At 50.4% G+C, this 26,563-nt stretch overlaps 3 protein-coding genes across 14 annotated transcripts in view; 2 read left to right on the top strand and 1 right to left on the bottom strand.

Moving 5' to 3' along the window:
• The first annotated feature begins 294 nt into the window (after window positions 1-294).
• On the top strand, window positions 295-10,556 carry FLCN (folliculin). Of its 3 annotated transcripts, none has more exons than XM_085074457.1 (12): window positions 295-374; window positions 1,642-1,920; window positions 2,779-2,925; window positions 3,577-3,798; window positions 4,337-4,497; window positions 5,177-5,268; window positions 6,011-6,201; window positions 6,788-6,901; window positions 7,250-7,373; window positions 7,459-7,590; window positions 8,256-8,361; window positions 9,127-10,556. In XM_085074457.1, exons 2-12 carry the CDS (start codon window positions 1,672-1,674, stop codon window positions 9,326-9,328), a joined length of 1,740 nt encoding a protein of 579 aa, XP_084930583.1. In that variant the 5' UTR covers window positions 295-374; window positions 1,642-1,671; the 3' UTR covers window positions 9,329-10,556. The 3 variants fall into 3 exon arrangements, with proteins under 3 accessions (XP_084930583.1, XP_084930582.1, XP_084930584.1); XM_085074456.1 differs by lacking the exon at window positions 295-374 and adding an exon at window positions 412-563; XM_085074458.1 differs by lacking the exon at window positions 295-374 and adding an exon at window positions 567-702.
• A 1,600-nt stretch (window positions 10,557-12,156) lies between these two features.
• PLD6 (phospholipase D family member 6) lies at window positions 12,157-14,148 on the top strand. Its single transcript, XM_085074459.1, has 2 exons — window positions 12,157-12,662; window positions 12,864-14,148. The coding sequence occupies exons 1-2, from the start codon at window positions 12,263-12,265 to the stop codon at window positions 13,106-13,108; spliced, it is 645 nt and encodes a 214-aa protein (XP_084930585.1). The 5' UTR covers window positions 12,157-12,262; the 3' UTR covers window positions 13,109-14,148.
• A 4,430-nt stretch (window positions 14,149-18,578) lies between these two features.
• The window catches only part of MPRIP (myosin phosphatase Rho interacting protein), a 73,772-nt gene continuing 65,787 nt past the window's right edge, over window positions 18,579-26,563 (bottom strand). For 7 of the 10 annotated variants that reach the window (XM_085074449.1, XM_085074448.1, XM_085074446.1 and 4 more), the window contains 6 exons: window positions 25,754-25,913; window positions 25,547-25,666; window positions 25,022-25,108; window positions 24,203-24,365; window positions 23,802-23,887; window positions 18,579-19,700 (listed from right to left, as the gene is read on the bottom strand). In XM_085074449.1, the coding sequence (XP_084930575.1) occupies window positions 19,629-19,700; window positions 23,802-23,887; window positions 24,203-24,365; window positions 25,022-25,108; window positions 25,547-25,666; window positions 25,754-25,913 (688 nt within the window). In that variant the 3' untranslated portion in view covers window positions 18,579-19,628. Of the gene's footprint in view, window positions 19,701-22,659; window positions 22,726-23,801; window positions 23,888-24,202; window positions 24,366-25,021; window positions 25,109-25,546; window positions 25,667-25,753; window positions 25,914-26,563 lie in introns of all 10 variants that reach the window. The other 3 variants (XM_085074451.1, XM_085074450.1, XM_085074453.1) reach the window with 3 other exon arrangements.

Here is a 26,563-nt window from a genome sequence, read left to right on the forward strand (position 1 = left end):
CTCCGCCCGCGGCCACCCCGAGTCCCCTCCCAGAGCCCGCTGCTCACGTGACCGACACCACGGCTCGTACCATCCTGCAGGGGGGCGCGGCCCGTTCCCGGTGCGGCACCCGCGGGTCGCAGGCTGCCGCTCGGTCCTTCTCGTGTGCCTCGTGATCGGATATCTCTGTTCTTGCTCTGCGCTGTGGCAACTGGGCACGTGTAGCGCCGGAGCTGAGGAGGAGCCTTCCAGACCTCCTTATGTCCCACCTCTCCTCAGGTAATGGCTCTTCCCGGCCCTTGTGGACAGGGCGGCCCTGGGCCGAGCCACTACCGCAGCCGGGGGGGGTGTCGGTTCGCCGGCAGAGCGGTGGGACGGCCGGGCTCAGTCCCGCGGTACGAACAGGCTTCTCATCCCTCTCTCCTCCTTTCTCCTCCACCTTCTCGCTCCTCCGCGGCGGCGGCGGGCAGGCGGGCGAGGAACTGTCTGCCCCGTGGCTCCCCCCAGGTGGCGGTGGGGTGGTACGGCCGGTGGGTCAGTCGGTGTCAGGCGCCCGCGGACACGGGACGGGCCGGGGGAGCGCGGTGAGCGGGGCTGCGGGCACGGGGAACCGGGACCGGGCCGGGCTGACCGGGCACGGGGAGCCGGGCAAGGGGCCCGGCAGGACAGGCCGCTCCTGGTCCGGCAGGGCCTGAGGCGTTCGGATCCGCGGGCGCTGAGCAGGTCTGGCCCGTTCCGGCCCGGGGCTCCGGGCACGGGGATTTGGTCTGTCAGACCTCAGTCTAGATCCAGAGGAGGCCACCGAGTTGGTCAGAGGGGAGGAGCACCTCTCCTTTGAGGAGAGGCTGGAAGAATTGGGATTGTTCAGCCTGGAAAAGAGCAGGCTTCGCGGTGACCTAATAGTGGCCTTCCAGCGCGTAGAGGGAACTTACAGGAAAGATGGGGCAAGGCTGTTTACGAGGATCTGGAGCGACAGGACGAGGAGGAATGGCTTCAAACTGACAGCAGGGCTAGATGGGATATTGGGATGAAATTTGCCCTGCGAGGGTAGTGAGGCTCTGGCACAGGTTGCCCAGAGAAGCTGTGGCTGTCCTTCCATCCCTGGAAGTGTCCAAGGCCAGGCTGGACAGGGCTTGGAGCAACCTGGGATAGTGGAAGGTGTCCCTGCCATGGCAGGGGGTGGGACTGGATGATTTTCAAGGTCCCTTGCAACCCAAACCATCCTGAGATTCCCTGAACCTGGCCTTGCAAGACTGGAAGTGTCTGGGCATGAGGGGTCAGTCCAGCCCCGTTCACCCCCGGGGGACCTGAGGTGTCCTGGCTCAGTGTCCAGGAGCTGGGCACGGCAAGTTGGGTTGCTCGAGTCCATCCCATCAGCACACAGAAGGTTGGGCTTGGATCGGTGGAATGCCCTGGGAGGTGGTGGAGGCACCATCCCTGGAGGTGTTTAAGGAAAGACAGATGTGGCACTCAGTGCTCTGGTCTGGGTGACAAGGTGGTGATCAGTCACGGGTTGGATTTGATGGTCTTGGAGGTCTCAGGCTTAGGCTGAGCTTGATGCCAGCTGCTCCCGGAGAGATGGCGAACAGGACTGGCACCAGTGAGGCCTTAGAGATGCCATGTTATCTCGTGTGCTGATCTGTGCTCTCTCCCTGGCTGCAGGAGGCCTGGCGGGTGTGCTGAGCCCTCACTATGAACGCTATCGTTGCCCTGTGCCATTTCTGTGAGCTCCACGGCCCTCGCACCCTGTTCTGCACCGAGGTCCTGCACTCGCCGCTCCCGCAGGGCGCCAGCAGCGGGGACATCTCCGGGCAGAATGAGCAGGCGGAGGAGGAGGAAGGTGGGATTCAGATGAGCAGCAGGATCCGCTCGCACAGCCCGGCCGAAGGGGCCAGCGCTGACTCCAGCAGCCCAGGGCCAAAGAAGTCAGACATGTGTGAGGCAAGTGTGAAAATCTGTGTGTGGACATTGGTGTCCTTGGCTTGGCTAAGGGGTTCTGGGATTCTGTGATGCAAATTGAATTGTTTAGAGACAAAAAGAATGTGAATTGCACTTGTTTTGTATGTGTCAGTGCCAGAAGATCTCCAAGTCCTCATAAACTGCAATCTAATCCTAATCCTAATGATCCATGACAAGAGAATGAAGGAGCTGTTGTTGAATACCTACACCTTGACAGGACCTTGAGGTCTCTTTAAGCTCTGTGATCTGTGATTCTCTTGTGGCTGAGAAATGCTTTCCTCGTCTTTGAAGAGCAATTACTTTGTTAGATTAGGTCAGATCATTTATTAATAATAATTTTAAGAGCAGGATGGACAAGGCTTGGAGCAACCTGGGGCAGTGGAAGGTGTCCCTGCCCATGGCAGGGAGTGGAATGAGGTGATCTTTAAAGTCCCTTCTGACACAAACTATTCCATGATTCTATATTTGTCTTCTATCAGTGCTTGCTCTGACATATTTGTTATTTACTCTCCGTTCACTTGTGGCCAGTTTTGTTTGGCCAGTTGGTTTCACAGCTGCTGTAACTGAACTTTACCAGCTGTTGTGCCAGCACCAAATGCACAATGAAATTAAATACTGGAAAATGAGCATAAGATTGGAGGAAGTATATCAGAGTTTTGTGTGAGGAGCTGAGTTCAAGTCCTGACCCTGATTCACGTTCCTTGTGTTCTGAGTCTTTGTCTTCCTGTCTGTGTGTGTGAATAACATTTTATGATATTTTGGGGGGAACATTCAGAGCTCTTTGGAAACCTGAGATAACTTCACACTCATTTATGGCTGGATTTGCTTTTCTGCCTTCAGGGCTGCCGCTCTCTTGCAGGAGGACACCCAGGGTACGTCAGCCACGACAAGGAAACCTCGATCAAGTACGTCAGCCACCAGCACCCCAACCACCCCCAGCTGTTCAGCATCGTGCGCCAGGCCTGCGTCCGCAGCCTCAGCTGTGAGGTACCTGCCTTGGAGGACAGGGAAATGCTGCTTATGGCTCCTGTATCACTTCAAATCCAAGATATTCCTTTGCTGATCCTGGCTGCTCTGTGCAGACTGAAATACAGAGGGGATGAGATGGAAAGACAGGCACAGAAATCTGTTTTTTCCAGGACTGGTGCTATTTTTTAAGCTTGATCTTTGCGGCCTCAAGGGTTCCTTCCTCTCACCTTGTGAAGCTAAAAATATCCCTTTTTTGGTTTTGTTCCTTGTGCTTATTATTTTTCATTGTAAGATAACCTGGTTTTGTACAAACCTCTGAATCTCTTGTGGAGTGCCAAGAAATATGTGCCATTTGTAGATCATTAATATTCCTCCTGTAAGAGATGTGAAGGAAAAATCTCAGAGATTAATGAGCATTTGTGTGTCAGGATCAGCAAAATTCCTTCTGGATTCTAGTGCTGTAGTTGATTGGAGCTGAATTCTAAAAATACAGTCAAATTGAAGGATGTGAAATGTTTGTAGGATACCTCTGGAGGGCTGTTTGACCACATTTTGTGGACAGCAGTGTAAAAAGGCTTCATTTATTCACCAAGTGTGTGCTACAGAAGCTGTTTAGTTGATTACTCTGTGATGTGTTTAATGACTTTGGTGCATGTCCCTTCCCCTCAGGTCTGCCCAGGACGTGAGGGCCCTATTTTTTTTGGAGATGAACAGCATGGTTTTGTGTTCAGCCACACCTTCTTTATCAAAGACAGCCTGGCTCGAGGTTTCCAGCGCTGGTACAGCATCATCACCATCATGATGGACCGGATTTACCTCATCAACTCCTGGCCTTTCTTGTTGGGAAAAATTAGAGGCATCATTGATGAGCTCCAGGGCAAAGCACTGAAGGTGGGTCTGTGCACAGAGTTGCTGTGACTCAGTGTCAGTACAGCATCATGATCCCTGATTGACAGCTGAGTCAAAGAGCTGATCCAGCTCATGCCAGGGTGGTTATTAAGATTGACACAAAGCCTAGGAGGATGGTGTGTATCCCCATCCTTGGAAGTGTTCATGGCCAGGTTGGACAGGGCTTGGAGCACCCTGCTCTCATGGAAGATATCCCTGCTTGTGGCAGGGGGTTGGAACAAGTTGGTCTTTAAGGTCCTTGCCAATCCAAACCATTCCAGGATTCTGTGTCTGGGGATGTAGGAGGGAAGGAACAGGGTGTTTTTGTCATGTGAAACACTCAATGCTTTTCATGGGCCTCATAGACAACAGCTCTGTTACAAATATAAGTAAGTAAATCTGTGAAGGACAATGATTTTGGGGCACAAATGTTACTTAGTGATAATTTTACTCAGTCTAACAATAAGATGTCCCTTCCCTGTGTTTTCCCACGATTGGTTGAATCCCTTTCAGTATGTGGCACTGCCCTTGTTGTGTGCAGGTGTTTGAAGCAGAGCAGTTCGGGTGTCCCCAGCGCGCCCAGCGCATGAACACAGCCTTCACCCCCTTCCTGCACCAGCGCAACGGCAACGCCGCCCGCTCCCTCACATCCCTGACCAACGACGAGAACCTCTGGGCATGTCTGCACACCTCCTTTGCTTGGTAATGCCACTGATGTTCTTAGCTTGTACAGCTCCTTCCTCAGGAGTTTGGGTATTTTTTTCCTTGAGGTGTTAGTTACACTTTGCTAAGTAGCGTCTGAATCGGAAGGAGCCAATGCCGATGCCTTTAGGACAAATAAATGTCTTTTTGCTGTGAAGTAAAATTGATGTTGCAGCTAAGAGAAGCCATGGCTGTGCAGATGGAAAGATTTTACAGTGTGGAAGTGTGGAAAAAAGGAATAAAAGATGCTCTTACCCCCAGTGTGTTGCACCTGGAATTCACATATGACAGACCATAGTGGTTCATCTGGGAGTGCCCCTGTTGTGAGCAGTGTGGGAGGTGCAGCCTTTGGGCTCTGTGAGAGTCCAGTTGCTGCAGTGCCTGACAGGCTCATTAAACTTCCCTGGAAAGATGCCACAGGGAGGGTTGCAACACTGGCATGTGATTTGGGTGGGGGATAAGAATGCTGCACAAAGAAATTGCAGAACTGTGGGATCCTGGATGACTTTGCATGGCAGGGATTGTAAGACGGCCTGATAGTCCCAGACTGAGGAAAGCACAGAGATGTTCTGCTTAGTGGTTGGATTTTTTGTTGACATCATGGCAACAAGTTTCTTACAGGATTTTTGCACCTGGCAAGCTGCATGAACGCTACTTCTCTTCCTTTCAATGTCTCCAGGCTTCTGAAAGCTTGTGGTAGCCGACTGACAGAGAAGCTTCTGGAGGGAGCACCCACAGAAGACACCCTCGTTCAGATGGAAAAACTTGCAGGTGAGATAGAAGTTTACCAGGCTGGAAGGACCCTCTGATAATGCTCTAGATGGTAAAATACTGAGTCCTTTGGTCATGATCTTAAGCACAGCCATAGCTCATCAGCTTTACCTTTGTGATAGTCTCTGCAGCAGCTGATGCACTCTCCCATCTGGAGATGGCTCTGACAGGAATGTGAAATGCAGGCACCTCAAAGGCTCTCTGCACGTGGTGTTTGTCACTTGAGTAGCAGTGTTGCATCATCATTATTACTATTCTCTCTGGCTGGGCTGACCCTCCCAATGAATCTCTACAGCCAGGAGTTGTACTCACAACATATGGACTTCTTGCTTCTTTTTCTATAAACTTTCTAAAAGTAAAGGATTGTAGGTTTGTTTTTTTTTTTTCCTGCACTGAATTATTTTATTAACCCATTTAGTCTACGATCTACAAAGCTTTGGCCATAACTTTTAAAACAAGATTAGAGAGCATAGCTGATCAAAAAAATGTGACTTTCTGTTCTGGAGAAGATGAAAATTCCTTCTTGACCCTTCAGTAGTTATTTTTTATCTGAATTAACAACTCATTAACACTTGGGTGTGTCTGTGCTGCTGCCAGTACATTCAGTTACTGTGTTCTGAGCTGTGTCTTCCCACATACACCCAAAATCACATGGCTGCATGTGAGCACTTTCCAGTTTCCATTCCTAGAGAGCAGCAATTTTTATGACCACTCTGCTTTTTTTTTTTTTTTTTTTTGCTAGATCTGAAAGAAGAATCAGAAGGCTGGGATGGTTCTGAGGAAGAAGGGAAGCCTTCTTCCCAGCCAGATGTTGTGGAAGGGCAGGAGCTATCAAAAAGCTCCCCTGAAACATCTCTGATGCCAGATTGCAACAGCTGGAATGTGGCTCACAGAAGGTTGTCTGTCTTTCGCTCCCTCAGGCACATGAGACAGGTAAGAAAGGGTGCTGAGTTCACAAGCTCTTTTCTCCTAACCATGTGGGGTTTTTTTTTTAAGAGACATTTATTTCCTGAAATCTGCACATTTCCTGGTGCTGTGTTCAGCACAGTGCCTGCCCAGCCAGGAACATGATGTGAACTGCATCCCCAGGCATTCTCTCTTCCTCACATGAGCCTCTGCTGATCATCAGTCATGTGGGGTGGTGTCAGATGATTTCTCTCAAATTTTGCACTTTCCTTCTTCCCAAAAGCAGTGACAGTAATTTAGTACAGAGGTCTTGCAGCATCTTCAAAGCCAAGTATTATTTGCTTTAAAAAAAAGTGTTTCAGACAGGAAAAAATAATTTACAAACCAAATAAATTATTCTCTACAGATCTTGCGTTTCTCCAGTGCCCCTAGTGACCTGGCTGAGGAGGAATGTTCATGTGCCCAAGGTTCATGTGCTAAATTTCCATGTTTATTCCTGCTGTCCAGCTGTAGCCATTTTCCTACAGGTCACTCATGTTTTTGACAGGGCAAACTGGACATTTCACTCATTTTCATAAACAATTCAGAATGATTTGGGTTGGTTTTTTTTCAGGTTCTTGGGGCATCAGCATTCCGAATGCTGGCTTGGCATGTTCTGATGGGGAACCAGGTCATCTGGAAAGCTCGGGATATGGATCTTGTCCAGTCTGCCTTTGATGTGCTACGGGTAGAAACTTTTTTCTTTGTTTCCTGGCTTTATATTTTTGCATGTGTTTCTCTAGTAGTCCAGCCTTTTTTATTGACCTGCTCCTGACATGTAATCTTGTGAAGAATGTGTTCTGAATTACGTGGTTTTGAAAACCAAAAAAGCCCCAAACCCAAAAACCCCTCAGCCTTGTTTGTCCTCAGTGACTGCATGGGCTCTCAAGCTGAGTAGGTTACTCTGATCCTCCAAATCAGGAGTATCTGCCTGAGCAGTGCCCCGTGCCTTGATTAGCCCTGGAAGTCAGGGAGAGAATTGTCCTTTACTTGTTTAATTCCAGAGTTTCTCTTGCCTGGTTTCCTCCCCCTGCAGACGATGCTGCCCATCGGGTGTGTTCGGATCATCCCCTACAGTGACCAGTACGAGGAAGCCTATCGCTGCAACTTCCTGGGCCTGAGCCCACATGTCCAAATCCCTCCCCACATCCTGTCATCTGGTAAGAGCCTGTTGCTGAACCCTCTCCTCTCCCAGTCATGTTAAAGGACACCAGGTTATTATTTTTTGGGTTCTTGTTTCTCCAGAGTTTGCAGTCCTTGTGGAAGTCCGTGCTGCCACCCGCTCCAGCCTCTACCCAACCCTGTTTGATGATGAGCAGTCCCTCAACAAGTATGAGTTTGTTGTCACCAGTGGGAGCCCTGTTGCTGCAGATCGAGGTGGGTGGTTTGAAAGCAGAAAGAACCTCTGTCACTGAGATTAAAAGAGCATCTTGATCGTTAACTGGGTTTTGAGTACTGGACTTTATGGAGGTTTGAGTAGAAGGTGGGTCAATATTCAGCTGGGCTGTTGCTGTTTGAGGTGAGGTTCACCACAGATTGTTCAATTATAAAGGATTTGCTCTACCAGATCAGCATTTTACCTGTTAATTTTTATAAATGAGAAATGGATTCTGTAACATAGGTACAGGAATAAGTGTAGGGAAATTCTGTAAACCACAGTGAACAGTTTCAATCCTGGAATACTTGTGTGTTTATTTTGAATAAGACTAACTTGTAAGGACCATGATATCACTTATCTTCCATGTTCCACTTGATAGATAAATATGACTGATAGAGAAGTACCCAGATCTTTTTATTTAATTTCACCTACTTCTCTTCCAGCACTTGAACACTTGCACCTAGATGTGATTTGATGTTGCTTCTTGGATCAGATGTTTTTCTAATGGGATGATCTTTAGCGCCTCTGCCATGGAATTCATGGATTTCATATCCCAGCAGGCCACTGGGGGATATATTTAACAATTAGTAGTAAAGGTGTAAGCAGTAACCTTTAGCTTGTGTGCCCTCTTTCTCACCCTTTCCCCATTTTTCTGCTCCTGCAGTTGGCCCAACAATCTTGAACAAGATTGAAGCTGCCCTGACCAACCAGAACCTCTCTGTGGATGTTGTGGATCAGTGCCTTGTTTGTCTGAAGGAGGAGTGGATGAAGTAAGTACAGCTAGCTTGCTTTCAGAGGAGCAGCTTTGGCACTGCTCCTGGAACAGTTACAGCAGAGTGCAGGACACACTTTGGTCAGGTGACTTCTGCTGTAGTTAGGCAGTAGCTGGATTTACAGGAGTAAATTAAGTCAGGAGTTAAGAATTTTCTACTCTAGTCCTAACTCTCCTTTTGGCTTTCAGCAGTTCTTAACCTTTATGCTTCAGTTCACACATCTGTAGGTTACCTGCATGACAACACCTGTCTGCCTCACCTTGGTTAGGAGGATTAAATATGCAAATCCCTCTCTGCCTGTCAGTGTGGCCATATCCCAGCACATTTAACACCCAAACACATGCCTGGGTTCTGCCTTCAGGCACTGCATTTCAGAGGTGCAGGTAGCTGTAAAGGAAGACCAGGCAGTCATGTGAAATAATTCATGGAACATCACGACTTTGTGAATTTACCTGAAGGCCAGATGGGCACTGGATGTGTCTCCCAGGGAAGATTCCCAGTTGTCACAATTAATTGTTCTACTTTCCGCTAGAATGAAGAAACCAAACTAGAAATATGCCCATTATTGCTGAAAATGAGTCATCTCCCTAACTAATCCCCCTCCTTCATCAAAGCATGAGAATATTTTCCATAAAGCACTGGTTGAAGCTTTTGTTAACATTTAGTTGCAGTAGGTGCCCAGAGAAGCTCCAGTTCCTCCTCATTCCCTGTTTGATGCATGTGAGTCCTTTTGATAATGACAGGAATCTCTTGTTCCTGCAGCAAAGTGAAAGTCCTCTTTAAATTCACTAAAGTGGACAGCAGACCCAAGGAGGATACCCAAAAGCTGCTGAGCATTCTGGGAGCTGCAGAGGAGGACAATGTCAAGCTTCTCAAGTTCTGGATGACCGGCCTGAGCAAGACCTACAAGTCCCACCTGATGTCAACAGTTCGCAGCCCAACGTCCTCAGAGTCCCGGAATTAAAAGGTGCCCAACCTCCCCTGCTGCCTTCAGAGAAGGGCAGGGAACCCTGGTTACCTCTGCTGAGCCTGCAGCGTGTGCTTTAGGTGGATAGTGAGGCTTCATCACTATTCTCCTGGTCCTCAAACCAACTTGAAGAGTGACTTGAGTCTTTTCTACTTGCTGTGAGACTGGACTAATAAGTGCTAATACACAGTGCTGCTGTCTCTCCTGGAACTCAGCTCTCAATCTAGATGTGCACACTCGAGACTAAAACACAGCAACGCTCAAAGAATCAGCTGAATTAATTAAAATCCCTTCCTGTGCTCATTAAGCATCATGGTGTGGGCAGCAGGCCTCACCTTTAGATTCCTTGGCAGGCCTGTGACAACATCCAGAACTCCTGGGAGAGTATATGGTTAATCTCACTGAAATTCCCACATAAATCTCCTAAATGCCTGAGAGAACAAGAACCAAAAATAAGAGATGCGTCACAGGGTATGGATCACATGTAAATTATTTCAAACCACTTCGTGCTCAGATTTAAGAGACTATTTTCTGCTGTAGCATAAGTCAGGATATCCCATGGGAGTCCTGTCACTCCTCTTTATTTATTTATATCTTAACTTGAGACGGTTTTAGCATTTGCTTTGGAAATCTTGTCTGGGAGGGCGAATTGTAAAATAAGAAGTCTCAAAATGCAGCCTGCTTGCCTCTCAGAGGGTAAAATACTCGCCTTGTTTTGCCTGTGGTTGCAGAACTTCCAGGTAATGAAGATAACCTCGCCAGGATAAGGTTCTCTTCTGTCTTTTTTAGCTTCCTAATTAAGTTAAGCAGAAGAGACTCAACCTGTAGGTGCTCCCTTATATAACTCTATAGTAGCCATTTTTGCTTAATAGTTCATGAAAACATTGGTGCATTTTTTAATTACCTAACCAGATATTCCTTATCTGTACTGTAAGGAATCACTGTTTCTGTTGTGAAGTCTGGGGTTTATGTCTCTTTTTTTTTGTTGTTTTTCTGGATCATTATTGGGAACACTTGACGTTACCATAGATATTTTGAACAAGCTAAAGGCAGGTTTTACCCAGGTTTTACCTTCTACACTCACTCAAGCTCAGAGAGGATGTTCCAGCTTATCACGAGTTCTGTTCCTATATATAAAATATGCAGGTTGATTTTTGTCTGGAACATCTGTAAAATGGAGACAGGCATTAAATCTCATAAGAGCTATTTTTGTAAAATTAACAAAGCCTGGTTTTGTGTTCATTTTCAATATGTGTGTGTGTTGTGGTGGGGGAAGCAGCAATTGATCCACAAAATTCCTAAGCCTAGATCTGATGTGCAGAATTTAATACAGGTCTTTTCCTCTCATCTTTGTTTTAGTTTCTTGTATTCTGACCTAGTGCTCTTTATTTTTAAACTATTCTGGTCCAGTCCAGCTGCGTAACAGAGCACGTGACACATTATTTGACGTTAATCTTTTCTTGATTGCTGAACTGGTTTTATTTTTAAAAGACAGCTCTCCCAAGCAATCCAACATCAAAACCTAGTCTAGTGGTTCCTTCCAAAACAGCAAAATGTTGGTCACAAGGTCGAGCCTGAGGCTGCTGCTTCTCCCTTGCTCCTGGTGAGTTGTGCACAGTGTTCATCCCTCTCCATCCTGACTTCAAACAAGGCTGTCACGGACAACCAGGCTCAGTGTTGAGCCAGGGCAAGGAAATCACTAACTTAACACTTATAAAATGCCCGCAGGAAAGAAGGGGGAGAGCTGCCAAGTCAGTGAACCTACACCCCAGATGTGCTTGCCTGCCAGAACACATCTATTCGTGGGATTACCAAGTGATTGCCTGGGCAGGTTCCTGCAGCTCGCAGGTGAGGCCGCGGGTGTTCCCTTTGCCGTCAGAGAGAGCTGGAATGTGCACAACTTAATTAACAAAAAAACCATGTCTGCAGACGTCTTTCACCACCCTGCTTTCCTCCAAATGATACGCCTTAGAGACAAATGGATGGAGGCAGGATAATTCTTTATTCCAGTGTGATTTCTGCCTGGCTGAACAGCGTGTACCTGGGAGCGAGGTGGGAGCGGTGAGTGCTGCAGCTGCCAGGTGATGGACCCAGTGCTGGGGCACTGCTGGCTGCAGCCACAGACAAAGCCTGTCTGTCCCAGTTTTGCCACCCCTGTCCCCTCAGCCAGGCAGGTTCCAGCAGGTGATTGTCCCCCTCTGTTCTGCCCTCATGAGATGCCACCTGCAGAGCTGCCTCCAGCTCTGGGGCACACAGCACAAGGGTGAATGTTGCTGAATGAGCCCAGAGGAGATCACAAAAATGCTCCAGGGCTGGAGCCCCTCTGCTCTGGAGCCAGGCTGGGAGAGCTGGGGGTGTTCACCTGGAGAGGAGAAGGCTCTGGGGAGACCTTGGAGTCCCTTCCAGTGCCTAAAGGGGCTCCAGGAGAGCCTGGAGTGACAGGACAAGGGAGAATGGCTTCCCACTGCCAGAGGGCAGGGATGGATGGGATATGGGGAAGGAATTTTTCTCTGTGAGGATGGTGAGGCCCTGGCACAGGGTGCCTAGAGAAGCTGTGGCTGCTCCTGGATCCCTGGAAGTGTCCAAGGCCAGGTTGGATGGAGTTTGGAGCAACTTGGGCCAGTGGAAGTTGTCCCTGCCCGTGGCAGGGGTTTGGAACGGGACGATCTTTGAGCTACCTTCCCACCCAAACCACTCTCTGATTAAAGGATGTGTTGCGTGTCTGCAGCGTCCATGATCAGGGTGTGGTGAAGGCTTCGGTGTTCGGGCAAGGGCTCGGTGTTCGGGGAAGGGTTCGGTGTCGCGGTTCGGCCCCTCGGGCAGGTTCGCAGCCCGGCCGGCTCGGTGCCGAGTTCCGGAGCTCGGCCCAGCCCTGGCCGCTCCTCCCCACAGGCCGCTCCCTGCTCCGCGGCTGCGCGGCCCGGCGGGGCCATGAGGGCTGCGCGGGGCGCGGCGCTGGCGGCGGCGGCGGTGACTGCTGTGGCGCTGGCGGTGGCGGCCTGGCGGCGAGCCCGGCCCGTGCGAGAGGTGCTGTTCTTCCCGTCGCGGCCCTGCTGCATCGAGGCGCTGCTGGCCGAGGCGGCCGAGCCCGGCGTGCCCGCCCGGCCCTGCCCGTGCCCGCTGCCGAGCGGCGACACCGCCCTGAGCCGCCTGGTGCGCCGCCTCCTCTCCGCCCGCCGCTCGCTTGACCTCTGCCTCTTCTCCTTCTCCTGCCCGCAGCTCGCCCGCGCCGTGCATCTCCTGCACCGCCGCGGGGTTCGCGTCCGCCTCGTCACCGACTCGCAGTACATGGGGCTGCACGGCTCCCAGATCGGCCGCCTGCGCCAAGCGGGTGAGCGGCGCGGAGCCGGGCGGGCATCGAGCCCGGCATCGATCGCGGCTTGGGGATGGAGCCGGGCTGGGATGGAGCTCCGCGCTGGGATGGAGCTCGGGCTGGGATGGAGCTCCGCGCTGGGATGGAGCTCGGGCTGGGATTCAGCCCGGCCCCGGGGGTGGCTCGGTGTCCCCTGACCGGCTGTCTGTGTCCCCGCAGGGATCCAGGTGCGCCACGACCAGCACAGCGGCTACATGCACCACAAGTTCGCCATCGTGGACAGGAGGATGCTCATCACAGGCTCCCTCAACTGGACCACCCAGGCCATCCAGAGCAACCGGGAGAACGTGCTGGTCGTGGAGGATGCCGAGTATGTGAAGGCTTTTCAGGATGAGTTTGACAGGATTTGGGAAGAGTACAATCCCACCAATTACGTTTTTTCCCCAAAGATAAGAAATGCTTGAGCTGCCTCACGGGGCTAGTGGAAATGGTAACACCCATACATTTTACTGTTATGTATAGACATCATTGTTTTATCCATCTGGGTGTAACTTTGGTTATCATCTCCAGAGAAGTGAAGTGCTCTCTGCCCTAAAATGCCACAGACGCCTTGCTCTGGGTCATTCCCGTGCTAGAGGGACTGACCCAACTGTTTGGTTTGGGTAACAGGGACAGAGCTGCTTTCATAGGCATTAAAACTTTGGGCAGGCTCATTGCTGTGCCCTGGTGCAGACCAGGTGTGTTCATACAGTGCTGGGCACGTGTTTCAGTGGTAAAAGGAACATTTTCCAGCATGGGATAGGGAATGGAATCGTAGCCAATTCCAAATGGGATTGTAGCCCAAGGGCTCCTCTACACCAGTAAGGAGAGATAAGAGCTACAGCAGAGTTAAGAGTTACTATAGATTAAGCACCTCAGTTACATATCTTGTTGGCATTAATTGTTGAAAGTTTGTGAAAGGAAATTTGTGGAAAATAGCGAAAACTTTTAAGTTTTGATTGTGCACATGTTTCTTTGGGTTCAAGGTTAGCAGAGCCCTGGTGAAAAAGCATGAGCACAGATAGTAATGACAGCATCTCTTCCAGGAATGAAGTGTAGGGAAGTCTGGAAGGAAATGAGAGAAATGTGGTTTTTTTGGGATCAGTGTTTGTCTGGAGAGCAGACACGGCCAGAGTTGGGTCACCCATTTCAGGAGAGGTCTGGAAATCCTGGTTCTTTCAGATTTTGGGACACTGTGTCATAGTCTGTGTCCTCGACTGACAGCAAGGGGAGGGAGGTGACATCTCTGTCCCTGCAGTTCAGGGTGGAACGAAAATGATGTAAACCTAAGAATTTCAAACTCTAAATAGTATCTGTGTAAGAATTGTTTTGTACTGAATAGAAAGTGCCTTAATACCTCTCAAAATGAAGAGAGGTTTTGATATTGTTACCTGTTTTGTTACCAGCAGTGCTGCAATTGGCACTGTTAAATAAACCATTTTCACAGAAAACCTCAACATCCTCATCTGACTTTTGTATTCCAATTCCTGTAGATGCTTATTAGGATATTTATGATGCATGGACATCACTAGATTTTAGATCTGTTCTGACAAAAGTTTGTATGGGGGAAAGAAAATTATGTTACCTGTATGGAAGCACCTGGGGAAGGTCATTCTCCAGTAAATCCCATTCAGCAGCACTAGATTTAAACTACTTAAAATATATTATTGCTAAATAATATATTATTTATATATTATATATATATAAATGCTGCCTGTTGCACATCCTTTGAGAAGTGTGACTACAAAAGCAAATACCTCCCTTCTTTTCATGCTCTGACCTCTGCCCTGTTCTTCCCTCTTTTTAGAAATAAAGCTCTCACACATGGCATGCAAAGGGTGGTGCAAAAATAGTTTATTACCATATAGTTAATGTAAAGTTAGGTAATTATATTTACAAAGTAAAAATGATCAGCTACATCCAGGGGAGCCTAGCATGTCACACAGGGTTTGTAAGGAATAAATACAGTGAGAAAAAGTGATATTTCTATTACAGCCAGCAGTTGATTGGGAACTGTAGCTCTTAAAAAAGCACTGGAAGAAAGTGGAAGGGAGAAGGGAAGGAGAGAGGAACTCACACACAGGGAGACACATCCCACACCCTTCCCCTTAGCAGGGGGAAAAAATGATGTGTGAGAGAGCTGAGGCTGCAGCATCCCAGCACTGCCCTGGTCCCACTGATGCTGCTCAGCCACAGCTGGAGCTGAGGACTGCCTGCTGGGTCACATTGTCACAGAAATGACTCTGGGAAATCACTCCTTCACTCACCCTCAGTGCTCACAGTCCCTCTGGGTTGTTCCCAGAGCACGTGGCAGAGCACAGTGCCCAGATGTGACCAGGTGTGACCCAGAACTGTCACAGTCAGTTGGGTGAAGCTCTGCTCACAGAGAGCCAAGGCCAAGCAGTTCTGAGGGCACTGGAGGAAGACTGACCATCAATACCTGAACAGCCAGTGCCACACCAGACACCACCCCAGCCTCACAGGGCTTCCTCCTCTCCCCTCAAATGATTCTTTAAACTCTCAGGCCATCCAGAACTCCAGGAAGGTGGACCACAGGCCAAGCCAGAACATTCCTATTTTCTGCTTACCATAGTCTCTAGTATTTTACATGCTTTGCTTTCTCTAGGTGAGAACAAACAGCGAGTGTTCTTGTCCTGCACACAGGGTGAAGAAAGCATGAAGAAAATAATGGTAATTGCACTCATTATTTACAAGTTCAGGGCCAGCTGGGTTAGTTCAGCTGGTACCAACTTGACAGGTTTCTCTAGTAAATCCCACACCCTCTGTTTCCCCAGCAGCCTCACACTGAGGCTGTTTTTTCCCAGCCTGGTGCTCCCTGTTCCTGCAGCAGTGCCTTGGATCTTCTTGCTGTTGTTACACAGTGAATTACAGCTCATGGCCACACTGCTGTGGGATGGATGTCTGTGCAGGGCTGGCTGTGGCTCCCTTGGGAAGCCCAAGAGCATCCCAAATGGGCTGCACAGCATTCCTGGTGCTTCCCAAACCCAGAAACAGCCCCAGGTGGCTGTGCAAGGAGAGCTGTGGCTCAGCAGGGAGCTGTTGCTGCTCTCTGTAACAACAGGTAACACTTTGCACATGCACAGCGTTGATGCCACTATCAAACACGAGATTATTGAGTCCTCTGCCTGGAAAAAAATACCCCAAATTTATAGCAAAGTAGGTTACAGTGGTCATAGAGACTGTACACAATCTTTGGACAAGTACCTTCAAAGCTAAAGGCATAGATCGGCAGAAAAGATAATTACAACAATCCTCAAACCCAAGCAAAGCAGTTTATCAGGGCAGGTGGGGTGGGTTGGGCATGTTACACTCATTTCTCCTCTCCCAACCCACATGTGGGGCCTCTGTGCTACAAGACTTAAAAATCAAACCCACAACTCAGTCACCAAAGAGAACCCTCTGCAAACTGCTGAGGAATAAATATTTACACTGCGTGCTTGGAATACTATACAGGTTTTAAATTACTTTTGTTTTTAAAAAAGAGCAGAATAAGAAAGCTTTTTTTTTACCTAAAAAAATGGAAAAAAATTACAGAGCAAAGGCAAACCACAGCTGAGTGCATGTGCTTTGAGTGTCCACAAAAAACTGAGTATCCAAACCAGGACAAAAATGCAAAGGTCTTGTGGAAGTGCCATCAAGTAGAGTTGATACAAAAGTGACTTATTTTGCAATATGAAGGCTTACCACGTTTTCTGCAGCCCAGTTCTCTGGTACTTCTCTGGTTTGCAAGTCAACACCAATTCTAAGCAATTCTATTTTTGAAGCAAATGAACACAATTTGCTTCGTTTTAATACGTGGGCAAAGAAAAGGCGACATTTAAAGAAGGATTCAGTCTGGCTCAGAGGAGATGGTCCAAATGAGAGGAAAATTTTACTCAGGAAAAATGAGATTACTTGAAGCCAACGAGACAACACCTGTGCCTGTGCCTTTGCTGCACTTGACTTTTCCTAAACCTCCCATTTTGGTGCTATCAATAGGATGGAGTGATGCAGAATGCAACAGCTTGCCCACACACTTTCTAATTTAACTAGCCACTGATTAATCCCAAAAGGTGGATGAAGCCTGGAGCAGGAAGAAGCAGGAGGATAACTAAGGACCATTGCTATGAGTGAAAGAACTTCTCCCTTTATTTTCAAGCACTGCACTCTGCAGGAATATTTCAGTTTGGGGCTGTTCATTGGTGCTGCAGGTTCTTTTTCTTTCCTGTAAAGGCAGCTGAAGTGCTGCCTCTTGCCTTGGAGAGATGCTCAGTCACCAGAGTGAGCCCAAAGTGGATGCTCCACTCTGCTTGTACCCTCCACTTGCCCAGCTGGTCTCTACATTAAAAAATAAGAAATTCTGTGCTCTCACTAGGCTCAATACCTCATCTCAGACAAGATACTAAGCTGCAAGAGAGGATTTTTTAGTATGAGCAAGTGTACAGCAGAAAACCTCCATCCCTGGGGAGTCTCACAGCACCAGTGACATGATCCTGTGTCAGAAAGTGCCCATCCTGCATCCCCCACACCACCACTGAGCCAACACAAATAGCTAAGTGCATGACTGCCAGTCATCATGCTTGGAATTAGGGTTTCTGAGCCAATGGAGCATCCAAAGGCAAAGCACAATTTCCTGGGGAATCTCAGAAAGCTCAGGGTCCACATGGCAAGAAAGAGATCAAAATATTCTGCTTGGTTGGCTAAAAAGGACCAAGTCCCATCATAAGTAAAAAATGAAGAGGAGGAGGGTGTTCTCCTAGAGCCAGTGATGTCTTGCAAGGGAAGAGCAATGACAATGACAAGGCCCACACACCATACCAAATCCATGCTGCCTCCCAGGGCCCTGCCAGGAGATTAGAGCTCACCACAGACCCAGAGCAGCCAGGGATGAAGTGGTCAGAGAGGTGTGTCCAGGTGGGTCATGGCAGGAAAGCTCCCAGCTTCTCCAGTGCCCAAATGATGGAAGTGCTGTGGTGACCTCTGACAGTGATTGGCTGCACAACACATCTGAGGGCACGTTCTGCTGATGAGGGAAAGGCTTTGTATCCAAGAGGTTGAGCCTCTTTCCTACCCTGCTCCCATCTCCAGGATTGCCATGCACACCCAGGCACACAGAGCATCCCAGCAGGAATAGGTGCTCTGCCCATTGCAAGGTGCTGGCATCCTGGCAAGGGACAAGCAGGGCTCCTCAGGGCAGGAACAGTTGCCATGTGCTGCTTTGAGTGCCCCACAAGGTGCCAAGCTGGACACTTGGCCACAGCAAGGCCACACAAGCTGGACAAGAGCCTGATTCACACCGTGGTTCGATGATGCCACATCCTGCTGAGGGTCTGGTGGCTGAACAGAGATGCTGCTCCCACGAAGATGAAGGAAATTATGGCAGCTGCTGTGGTCCAGCCTGGCAGGACTGGGGGTGGCATCACCAGCCCTGTGGGGCTCTGAGAGCTGCACCTGTGCCCCCCAACAGACCCAAAACCAGCAGGGAGCACCAGGAATTGCCGGCCTCAACCTCAGCTGAGTGCCCAAAGGACAAGAGGAAGCTCTGCTCCAGGTGAATACGAAGGATATCTTTAACATCCCAGCCTGAAGTGGTCACTCAGCACCTAACCAGGCTGGGAAGCCAACATGCTGGAGTGCTCCTTCAGCCCTGGTGAGTGGAGAGGCAGGACCTGGGATCCTTCCAGGTGGCATCTTGAAATTCAGCCTGGGATGAAGCCCCCACACCTGCAAAGCAGCAAGAATTCTTCTACAAAGCCTCTGCTCAGCTGGCTGCAACCATCGAAGTGCTACCAGCTCCTCACCTCTTGGTTTGTATCCATTTATCAGCCTCACGGTGCTAAATTGTATGTTTTAAATACAAAAGCTATTAGGACTGAGAAGGTCTGAAGCACATACTGGTTTTGAGATTTTTATTTCAGGAAAAGATTAAAGAATTAAAATAGGAGCTGCCCTGCTGACAAGAAGAGTTGAATTCAAGAAGCTGGTAAAAAAGGAGCATTATATGCATTGAGCACTGTGCATTTTCAGTCAATATTGGCTCTACTTTCTACTCTAGTTTCCTTTGACTAGGAAAAGGGAGTTTCACATGCGCACAGACCCTGGGATACACGGGATTCAATGAGAGGAAGGGAGTAACAGCAAAAAAAGAGTGCTGGGCTTGATCTAACAGAGGCAAGGAAGTGATCTTACAGCTCGGCCCCTGGAACACCAACTCCGACCACCAGCCAGACGGGAGCGAGGACGCGCCGATGGGGCCAACTCGATGGTGCACTTCAGTAGCTGCAGCTCCCCATCCATCACCACCTGGGCAGCCACCAAAGCTCACCAGGCTTCGGTGGCACCTACATTCAGGACACGGCACAGTCACGGGGCAGGAGAATCACTTCTTGCATCCTTCTCCAGCGAGATGTCAGTGTTGTACCTCCAGGCTGCGGACGCCTCGCGCTCCCCAACAGCTTCCCCCGGGCTTTCCCCCCTTGTAGGTGCAAGTAATGCAGTCGAGATCAATGGTTAGATCAGGCTCCTGGTGTGCTCTGAGCACTGGGTCTCTAGACAGCAGTAAGAGCTCGGTCTGGCTGACACCACCCAGGCCCTGCTCGCTCTTCCCAACAGAGCTATAGCTTATTAACAGGCTACTGAGCCTTAATACTGACACTTAGTGTAATGGTTTACAGTAAAGAAAGGATTCTCCTACAAAGCGCCGAAGAGAGGGGGAAAAACCCCACTCCAATCCCTTCCTCTCTCTCTCTCAGAGTCTCTGGAGCATCTCACAAGCAGGGAAAGGAGCCAGGGAGGCGAGGGGGGCACCGCCACCGCGGCGCCAGGTCCCGTCGGGGCGTCAGGACGAACGACAGCGAGGACATCGTAAGGAACGAGAGACAAACGGTGCTGGTGCTGTGCTGCCTCAAGCTGGGAGGTGCGCGTGGTCAAGCGGAGCGGGGAGAACTAGTCTTTCTTCAAGTCCCTGGATTCAAAAAGCTTCAGGCGTTCTTGCACAGTCAGGCCTTCCTTCAGACTCTGGGAGAGACAAAAGACAGAGAGCGTTGGGGCACGGGGAGGCGGCTGGCGCGGAGAGGGAGCGATGCTCAGGCAAAGGAGACGTGGCAGCGAGGAATGAGCTCCTTGGAGGAGGATTAGTGGGACATGCTGAGAGAAAACACACGGTTATGGAGGGCTGTTACTGGCGGGTGGTGCCTTGAGACAGGGTGAGATTGCAACGGACCAGGCGACGAACCAGAAGCGAATGAGAGGCACATCATGCTGCAAGCGGGATTAGCTGACTGGGGGATGAGCCCTGGAGCTCACAGGGCAGGGCTGGATGGGGCAATTCCAGCTGAGGGAGCCCCGGGCAGGCCAGCTTGGATCTGCTAGGCTGAAGCCCCAAGATGATGAGCAGGACCTGCAGGCTGGTCCTTCCCTGCTTCCCACACCACTGATGGGGACAGTCCTGGCTCCACTCCTTGTAGGATTTGCTCAAGAATCCCTGGAAACTGCTGCGTGCTGCCAACAACCATCCCAGCCCTTCTCTCACCCCACCCTGGGACTCTCCCAAGACAAAGCTGCCTTGACTGCCCAGGGTTAGACAGAGGACTCCTAAATGCTGTTCAGGTCTGGCAGGCTCTGGCAGCTGATCCAATTCAGATGCAGCATCCAGACTTCAAGGCACAGCTCTCAGCTGGCCAGCAGCGTTTGGAATTGTGAAACCCATCACCTACATGGGGGGACTCAGTAGCACAGCACTGAGAGGGGCATGAGCCTGGAGACAAATTGCCTGACTCCTGTAGGACAGCTTTAAACTGGAACCAGCCTGAGAGGACAAAAGAGCCTAATGCCAGCCTTCCTCCTTCCTGCAGTCCCAAAACTGTGGCATGAGAGATTCAGGGGAGCAAAGCACTGGGTGGTGAGCTGTGCCTGTGGATGAGGAGGCACAGCTACCCCCAACCCCTAAAAAAAACCCCATAGCCAGGGCTCTGCCCCTCTGTGCCCCACTGCCTGTCCCCACCCCACAGCTCTGCCTGCCAGCCCTTGGAACATGCAAGGAATTCGTGCTGTAGCTGGAACATTATTTGCTTTACAGACCAAGACTTGGCCCCTTCAAAGGCACAGACTGGAGAGATGAAAATCAGCTTCTATGAAGAAAGGCTGACAGAATTAGGATTGTTTGGCCTGGAGAAGAGAAGGCTCAAGGAGGCCTCAGAGCCCCTTCCAGTGCCCAAAGGGACTCCAGGAGAGCTGGAGAGGGATTTGGATGAGGGTCTGGAGTGACAAGACAAGGAGGAATGGCTTCCCACTGCCAGGGCAGGGTTAGATGGGATATTGGGAAGAAATTCTTCTCTGTGAGGGTGGTGAGGCCCTGGCACAGGTTGCCCAGAGAAGCTGTGGCTGCCCCTGGATCCCTGGAAGTGTCCAAGGGCAGGCTGGACAGGGCTTGGAGCAGCCTGGGACAGTGGAAGGTGTCCCTGCCCATAGCAGGGGTTTGGAACAGGATGAGTTTTCATCTATTCCAACCCAAACCATTCTGTGCTTCCATGATCCTACTATCAGGCAGCCATCTCCCCTTTTCCTTTCCCTTTCCTGGCCGTGGTGCCAGAGGACTGTTCTATCACAGCAGCAGGTTGGACTTTTGGGCTGAATTTTCCTTCCCATGTGTTTATCAAGGCAGGACTCCATGATAAACTTGCCCCAAGGCTCTGCAGATTCCCATGGTTACTGTATTTCTGGAAATGTTTTTCCTCCCACAGGCCCCCAAAAACACAGACCGGCTTTGCCAGGCAGCACGGAAATGAAAGCACTAAATTGGGCTGAATTTCCAAATGCTGTGTGCTCTCCTTCCAACGGGCAGCACAGTCTCCTGGGATGTGAGTCTCTGAGCACACACTTCCTAAAGGAAGTTTACTTTGGGCCTCTTTAAATGGGAGCAGCTCGTGCATTCCAGTTCTCACATCTGATTTCTCAGCAGATGGAAGGAGACACCAGGAATCATCGGACTGTTCTGCCTGATGGCACAAATTCCAGCAAATTCAGCCCCCGGGCACTCCCACACCCCATTTCAGTTGCTGACGAGGAGAGCCTGATGGAGTGAGACTAATGTAGGATGATATCTGTGACAAAGGGATCTTCCAACAGACTTCCTGGGGCTCTCCAGCCACTGTGCTGGGAGCTCCTCTCTCCTAACCTGCCTCTGCAGGTGCTCCCCCCTCAGTCTTTGCCATGGGCCAGGAAATTCACCACTGCTCCAGTTAATGGAGATATCTGGCTCACTAGGGTCAGCCTTTCTCATCAGCTCCCTCCTCTTGCTGGATGAGTTTGGAAGCCTTGGAGGCTTGGAGATGCAGAGCAGGAGGAGGAGGTTACTGGGCAAGGAAGAGTCTTGCTCAGGCATGGATCAACCTGAAGAAGCAGCAACTGTGGGTAAAGGAAATTAGGGCAGTCCAGGACATTTCCTCTGCAGCTGAGCTGGCTGAGACCACTTTCCATGCTCTGGGCCATTGTGGGAAGTACACTTAAAGACATCCCTGACTATTCCTGCACCTGGCTAACAGCAAAACAGGTGTTTTCCTACGAGACCTGGACGGTGCTGGAGTTTAGTCTGAGGCATGCAGAGTCATTCAGGCATGCACACTCAGTGTCCCACGCTCCCAACACAGCCAACAGGAAAATGTGCCCTGCCATGCCCAAATCCTCTCAGTGATGATGAGCTGTGTTGGTGAGGGTGGGAAGAGCAGGAAGACGAGAAAGCCATATTCCCCAGGGAAGAGGCAGAGAGACTGCGTTTCACACCGAACTTGAGTGCACTGACTTCTCCCATCCCCTTCCCCTTCCCCTTCCCCCAGGGAAAGAATTAGCAGTGAATAAACCCGTCAGTCAGTCATTAAGAGAAGGAGGGCTCTGGTTTGGCAGGAGGTGTGAGCAGTGCATGCAGAGGTCGGGCCGCTCTGTGGCGGCTGCGGCGCTGGGCGGGTGTCGGTGTGTTTACCTACGTGGCAGGGAACCTGGACTCGGGTTCATTTCAGTTATCCCATGAGACCTGCTCAATAACGGACTGTTGAAGGAAAAAGCAAAATAAAACAAAAAAAAAAAAACAAAAGGAGAAGCTCATAAATCCCAAATGAATTGGCGCTGGCACAGCCCCAGCCTCCCCATCCCGCAGCGATGCCCTGGCACAGCCCCTGCTTCCTCTCTTCTCCTTCCCCATCAAGCAACACGCATGGGGACCACACAGAAAGTGGTTTGAGTTGAAGTGGTGAAGGGAAACCCAACATCAGAGTGGGCCAGCAGGTTTGGGCTGCCCTGAAATGTGCAGAAGTCTCTCTGTGTTCACTGGGTGCAGCGCAGATGCCCTGAGCTGAGGAGCTGCAGCTCACAGAGCTCTGAGTGTTTCCCCAGATGAGCACTTAGCTCGAAGCATCTTGCCTGCCCTGCAAAGGCCCAACCACTTCAAACATCAGCACGAGACACCAGGTGAGAGGCAGAGCAGGTTTGCTCATGCTGAGCTTCCTCCCAACTGCCCTGTGTTTAATGCTGACTCCTGATCAGCATTATTTGCCCTTCCTTATCCCTGAGGTCCCACATGATGTAACTGGGCTGCCAAGGAGAGCTTGGCACAGCATCACTGGGCTTTGGGATCAACAACAAGCACAGAAGGACCACAGAAGCACAGGGCCATCTGCACCACGTTAACACACAAGCAAAGCGTGTGTTAAATATGCCCAGGACTGAGGCATTGCTGATACACATAAAGACAAAATATCTCGCAGTGATGAACACTAAAACTAGAATGATGTACATATTTCCACCTAAATTTCAGCTGAAAAGAGAGAGCAGATACTGGGATAGTCCTCCTGTGAAAGACCAAAGAATAGGATGAACTTCAGCCTTTTTTCCAACCAGGGAGCAACTTCATGCCTCCACCTGAGCAGAGTCCAGAGTGGGGGAGTGAGCCCTGCCTGGCTGCATAGTCAGTCCTCTTGCAGAAAAAAACCATCCAGGCTACCACTAGTGGCTGAGAAATTCTCAATTTTCTTCCCCTGCCCATTTCTCCCCACTTGGGATCCCCACCAAAGAGAAATGCTGGGCATTCCTCATTCCCATCCCACTGGGAAGGACATCTGAGCTCACCTTTGACCTGATATTCCTTAGTTGCCGGCTAACACTGGATCTGTCTTTCTTCAAGAAATCAGGGTTGCTTTTTGATTTCATAATATCTGAGAAGAAGCAAAAGAAGTGGGATTAGCCTGATGCCCACCTGCAAAGACAGGGCCTGGGGCTCTGCCCTCTCAGCCCAGGAAGTGCCCCGATGAGCCTGCACTGCCCTAAGGGCAGAGAGGGCTTTTGGGCATCCCTGCATCACGAGGTTTTCCTGACACAAAATGCCAGAAGGCTTTCAAAGCCTATCAGCTTTGGGTTGGAAGGCCAAACCCTACACTCAGACCCATTACTGCACAAAGGTTTGTACTCCAGGATTCCCGTGTTAGCTCGGGACACCCAGGACTGCTTAGAGCTGCTGGAGGAGGACTGACCATATCCCGATACAGTGGTGTTCACAGGGGATTTCTCTCCCTGAGCTTCTGTGGCTGCTTTCAGCTGCTCTTTCAACCTGCTGATATCACAGTCTGCCTTGGCCTTCACGATGCTCAGCTCCGTGTAGATGTCTTTGTACTTGTCGCTGGCGTATTTCTTATCCTGGCAAGGGAACAAGAACAACCCGATGGAGCCAGACAGACAGCTGGAGCCGAGGGGTTTGTGGATGCACTGAAGAGGAGCTTGGCAAATGCCGACGGAAGAAGAGCCGGCAGCGGGAGAAAGGCTTGGCCAGGGCAACACACACCCTCGGAACTGCTTCCAACAGAGATATGGGACTACAGGAATGGAGACAGGCGGAGAGCTGAGAGCCAAGGGCGAGCACACAGTGCTGCCCATGCGTGCAGCCCCTCAGCTACGGGATTGTTTGTGGCTTTTCGTTTTAGGCAAGACACAGAATTCAAGTAGAATTCCCAGAAATGGCCTTGGCTTGTCCAGAGCAAACCAGTTCCACTGCTGCGAGGCTGGGCAGATCTCTAACACTGATTTGTTTGTGCCATTTAAATCTGATCTGATGTGACAGAAAATGGGGAAATCACGCTGAAAGGGATGCTTTCCCACACTGTCTCCTTTGTGGGACAAGTCCTAAATTGATACATGGAGTGCTCTACTGATGGCACTGAAATGGATATTGAATTACATTCAGGGGAAAAAATAAATATGGTTTCAAATCTGGGTGTAAATGGACTGAAATCTAAGCACAGACACTCAGGAGCAAAGCACAGTAAAAGGATTTGCAGAACCACCCCTTGCATTACCCTCAGTGCTGTCTGCAGCTCATCTTTGAGGGAGCTGATTTCCTGCTTCAGGTACTGGATTTCGGATTCTTTGACCCGCAGCAGGACCTGTGGGAACAAAAACAGCATCTTTGCACCCAAGATGACACAGTGTGACACCTGCTGTAGCTGGTGACAATCAAGGCAATGGTTGGAGGCTCAGTCCTGTGCCAGTACTACAAAGCCTCTGGTTAACCTGTCTTCTGCTTGTCACAAGAAAACTCCTCCTGGATCTCTTGGATCCCTGTACACCCCAGTTTCTGTCCCCTCTGCATGGATTGGATCCTGGGGACAAGCAGGAGCTGCAGAAGGAAGAGTGTCTGGCTCGACACAGCAAGAAGATCAGGACCCCAGAATCTCCTGGCCTCATGCAGCCCATGATGACAGTGCTGACCAGCCATGACTCCTGACTGGGGGACAGATGGCTATGACACTCTCCCAGGCTGTGACATTCTCCTGGGGTACATGGCCCTTGTGCCCACCCCCGTGCCCCTGTGCAGAGCTCACCTCCAGCTCGTAGGCGTCCTTGCCCTGCGTGAGAGGCGACCCAGCAGCCTCTCCCCCACCCTCCCCGGTCAGCAGGGTCCGCAATCGCGTGATCTCCGCAGCCAGGCGGTTATTCAGCTCCTGGGAAGAGGAGGAGAGGTTGTGGGAAGGGGGAGCACGGCCATGGCTCAGCACGGAGCCCACCCTCACCCGGGCAGGGACCCTCACCTGGTTGTGGGCGTTGAGCTCCTGGTTCTCCCGCTGGCACTGGCGGAGGGCCTGCCTCTCAGCCTCCAGCGCCTGCGCCAGGTGGGCATTCTCCAAACACTTCTGGGAATACTGCTCTGAAAGCACCTCCAGCTCCCGCTGCACCGACTGCAGCTCCTCCCTGCGGAACACACCGGGGTAGTGCCCTCTCCACTCACACACCCCACAACGCCCATGGCTTCCTTCAGCATCCCAGGACACCCCAACAGGGAGCTAAGCACCAAGAATGAGGATTGCGTATTCCCTCTTGGAAAAAACTCAAGCCCAGAGCAAGTGAAGTCTTCCCTCTCCTGGCACAGCTGTGCTTGGGCACCAAAGGGGATGGGAGGTTGTTCTCTCAGAGGTTAAGTGGCAGAAGTTCCTCAAGTTTCCAAAACTGAGCTGAGAGCTATCAATATCTACCTATGAGAAATTCTTCCCTGTGAAGGTGGTGAGGCCCTGGCACAGGGTGCCCAGAAAAGCTGTGGCTGCCCCTGGATCCCTGGAGTGTCCAACGCAAGGTTGGAGGGGGCTTGGAGAAACCTGGGATAGTGGAACATGTCCATGCCTGTGGCAGGGAGTTGGAATGAGATGAGCTTTAAGGTCCCTCCCAACCCAAACCATTCCAGGATTCTAAGTTTGCTCTGGGCACTCTGGGCAAGTGTATTTGTCCTCCCCATCTTATACAGATGTATCAAGGTTGATAAAGATCACAGGCAGCTCTGCTCAGTTCCCAGGGGAGGACAGCCTTGCCATGGAAAGCTCAGCACTTTCTCCTCACCTTTTGAACAA

The sequence above is a fragment of the Lichenostomus cassidix genome, chromosome 14, assembly GCF_008360975.1.
Source record: "Lichenostomus cassidix isolate B80296 chromosome 14, HeHo_3.0, whole genome shotgun sequence".
NCBI lineage: Eukaryota > Metazoa > Chordata > Aves > Passeriformes > Meliphagidae > Lichenostomus > Lichenostomus cassidix.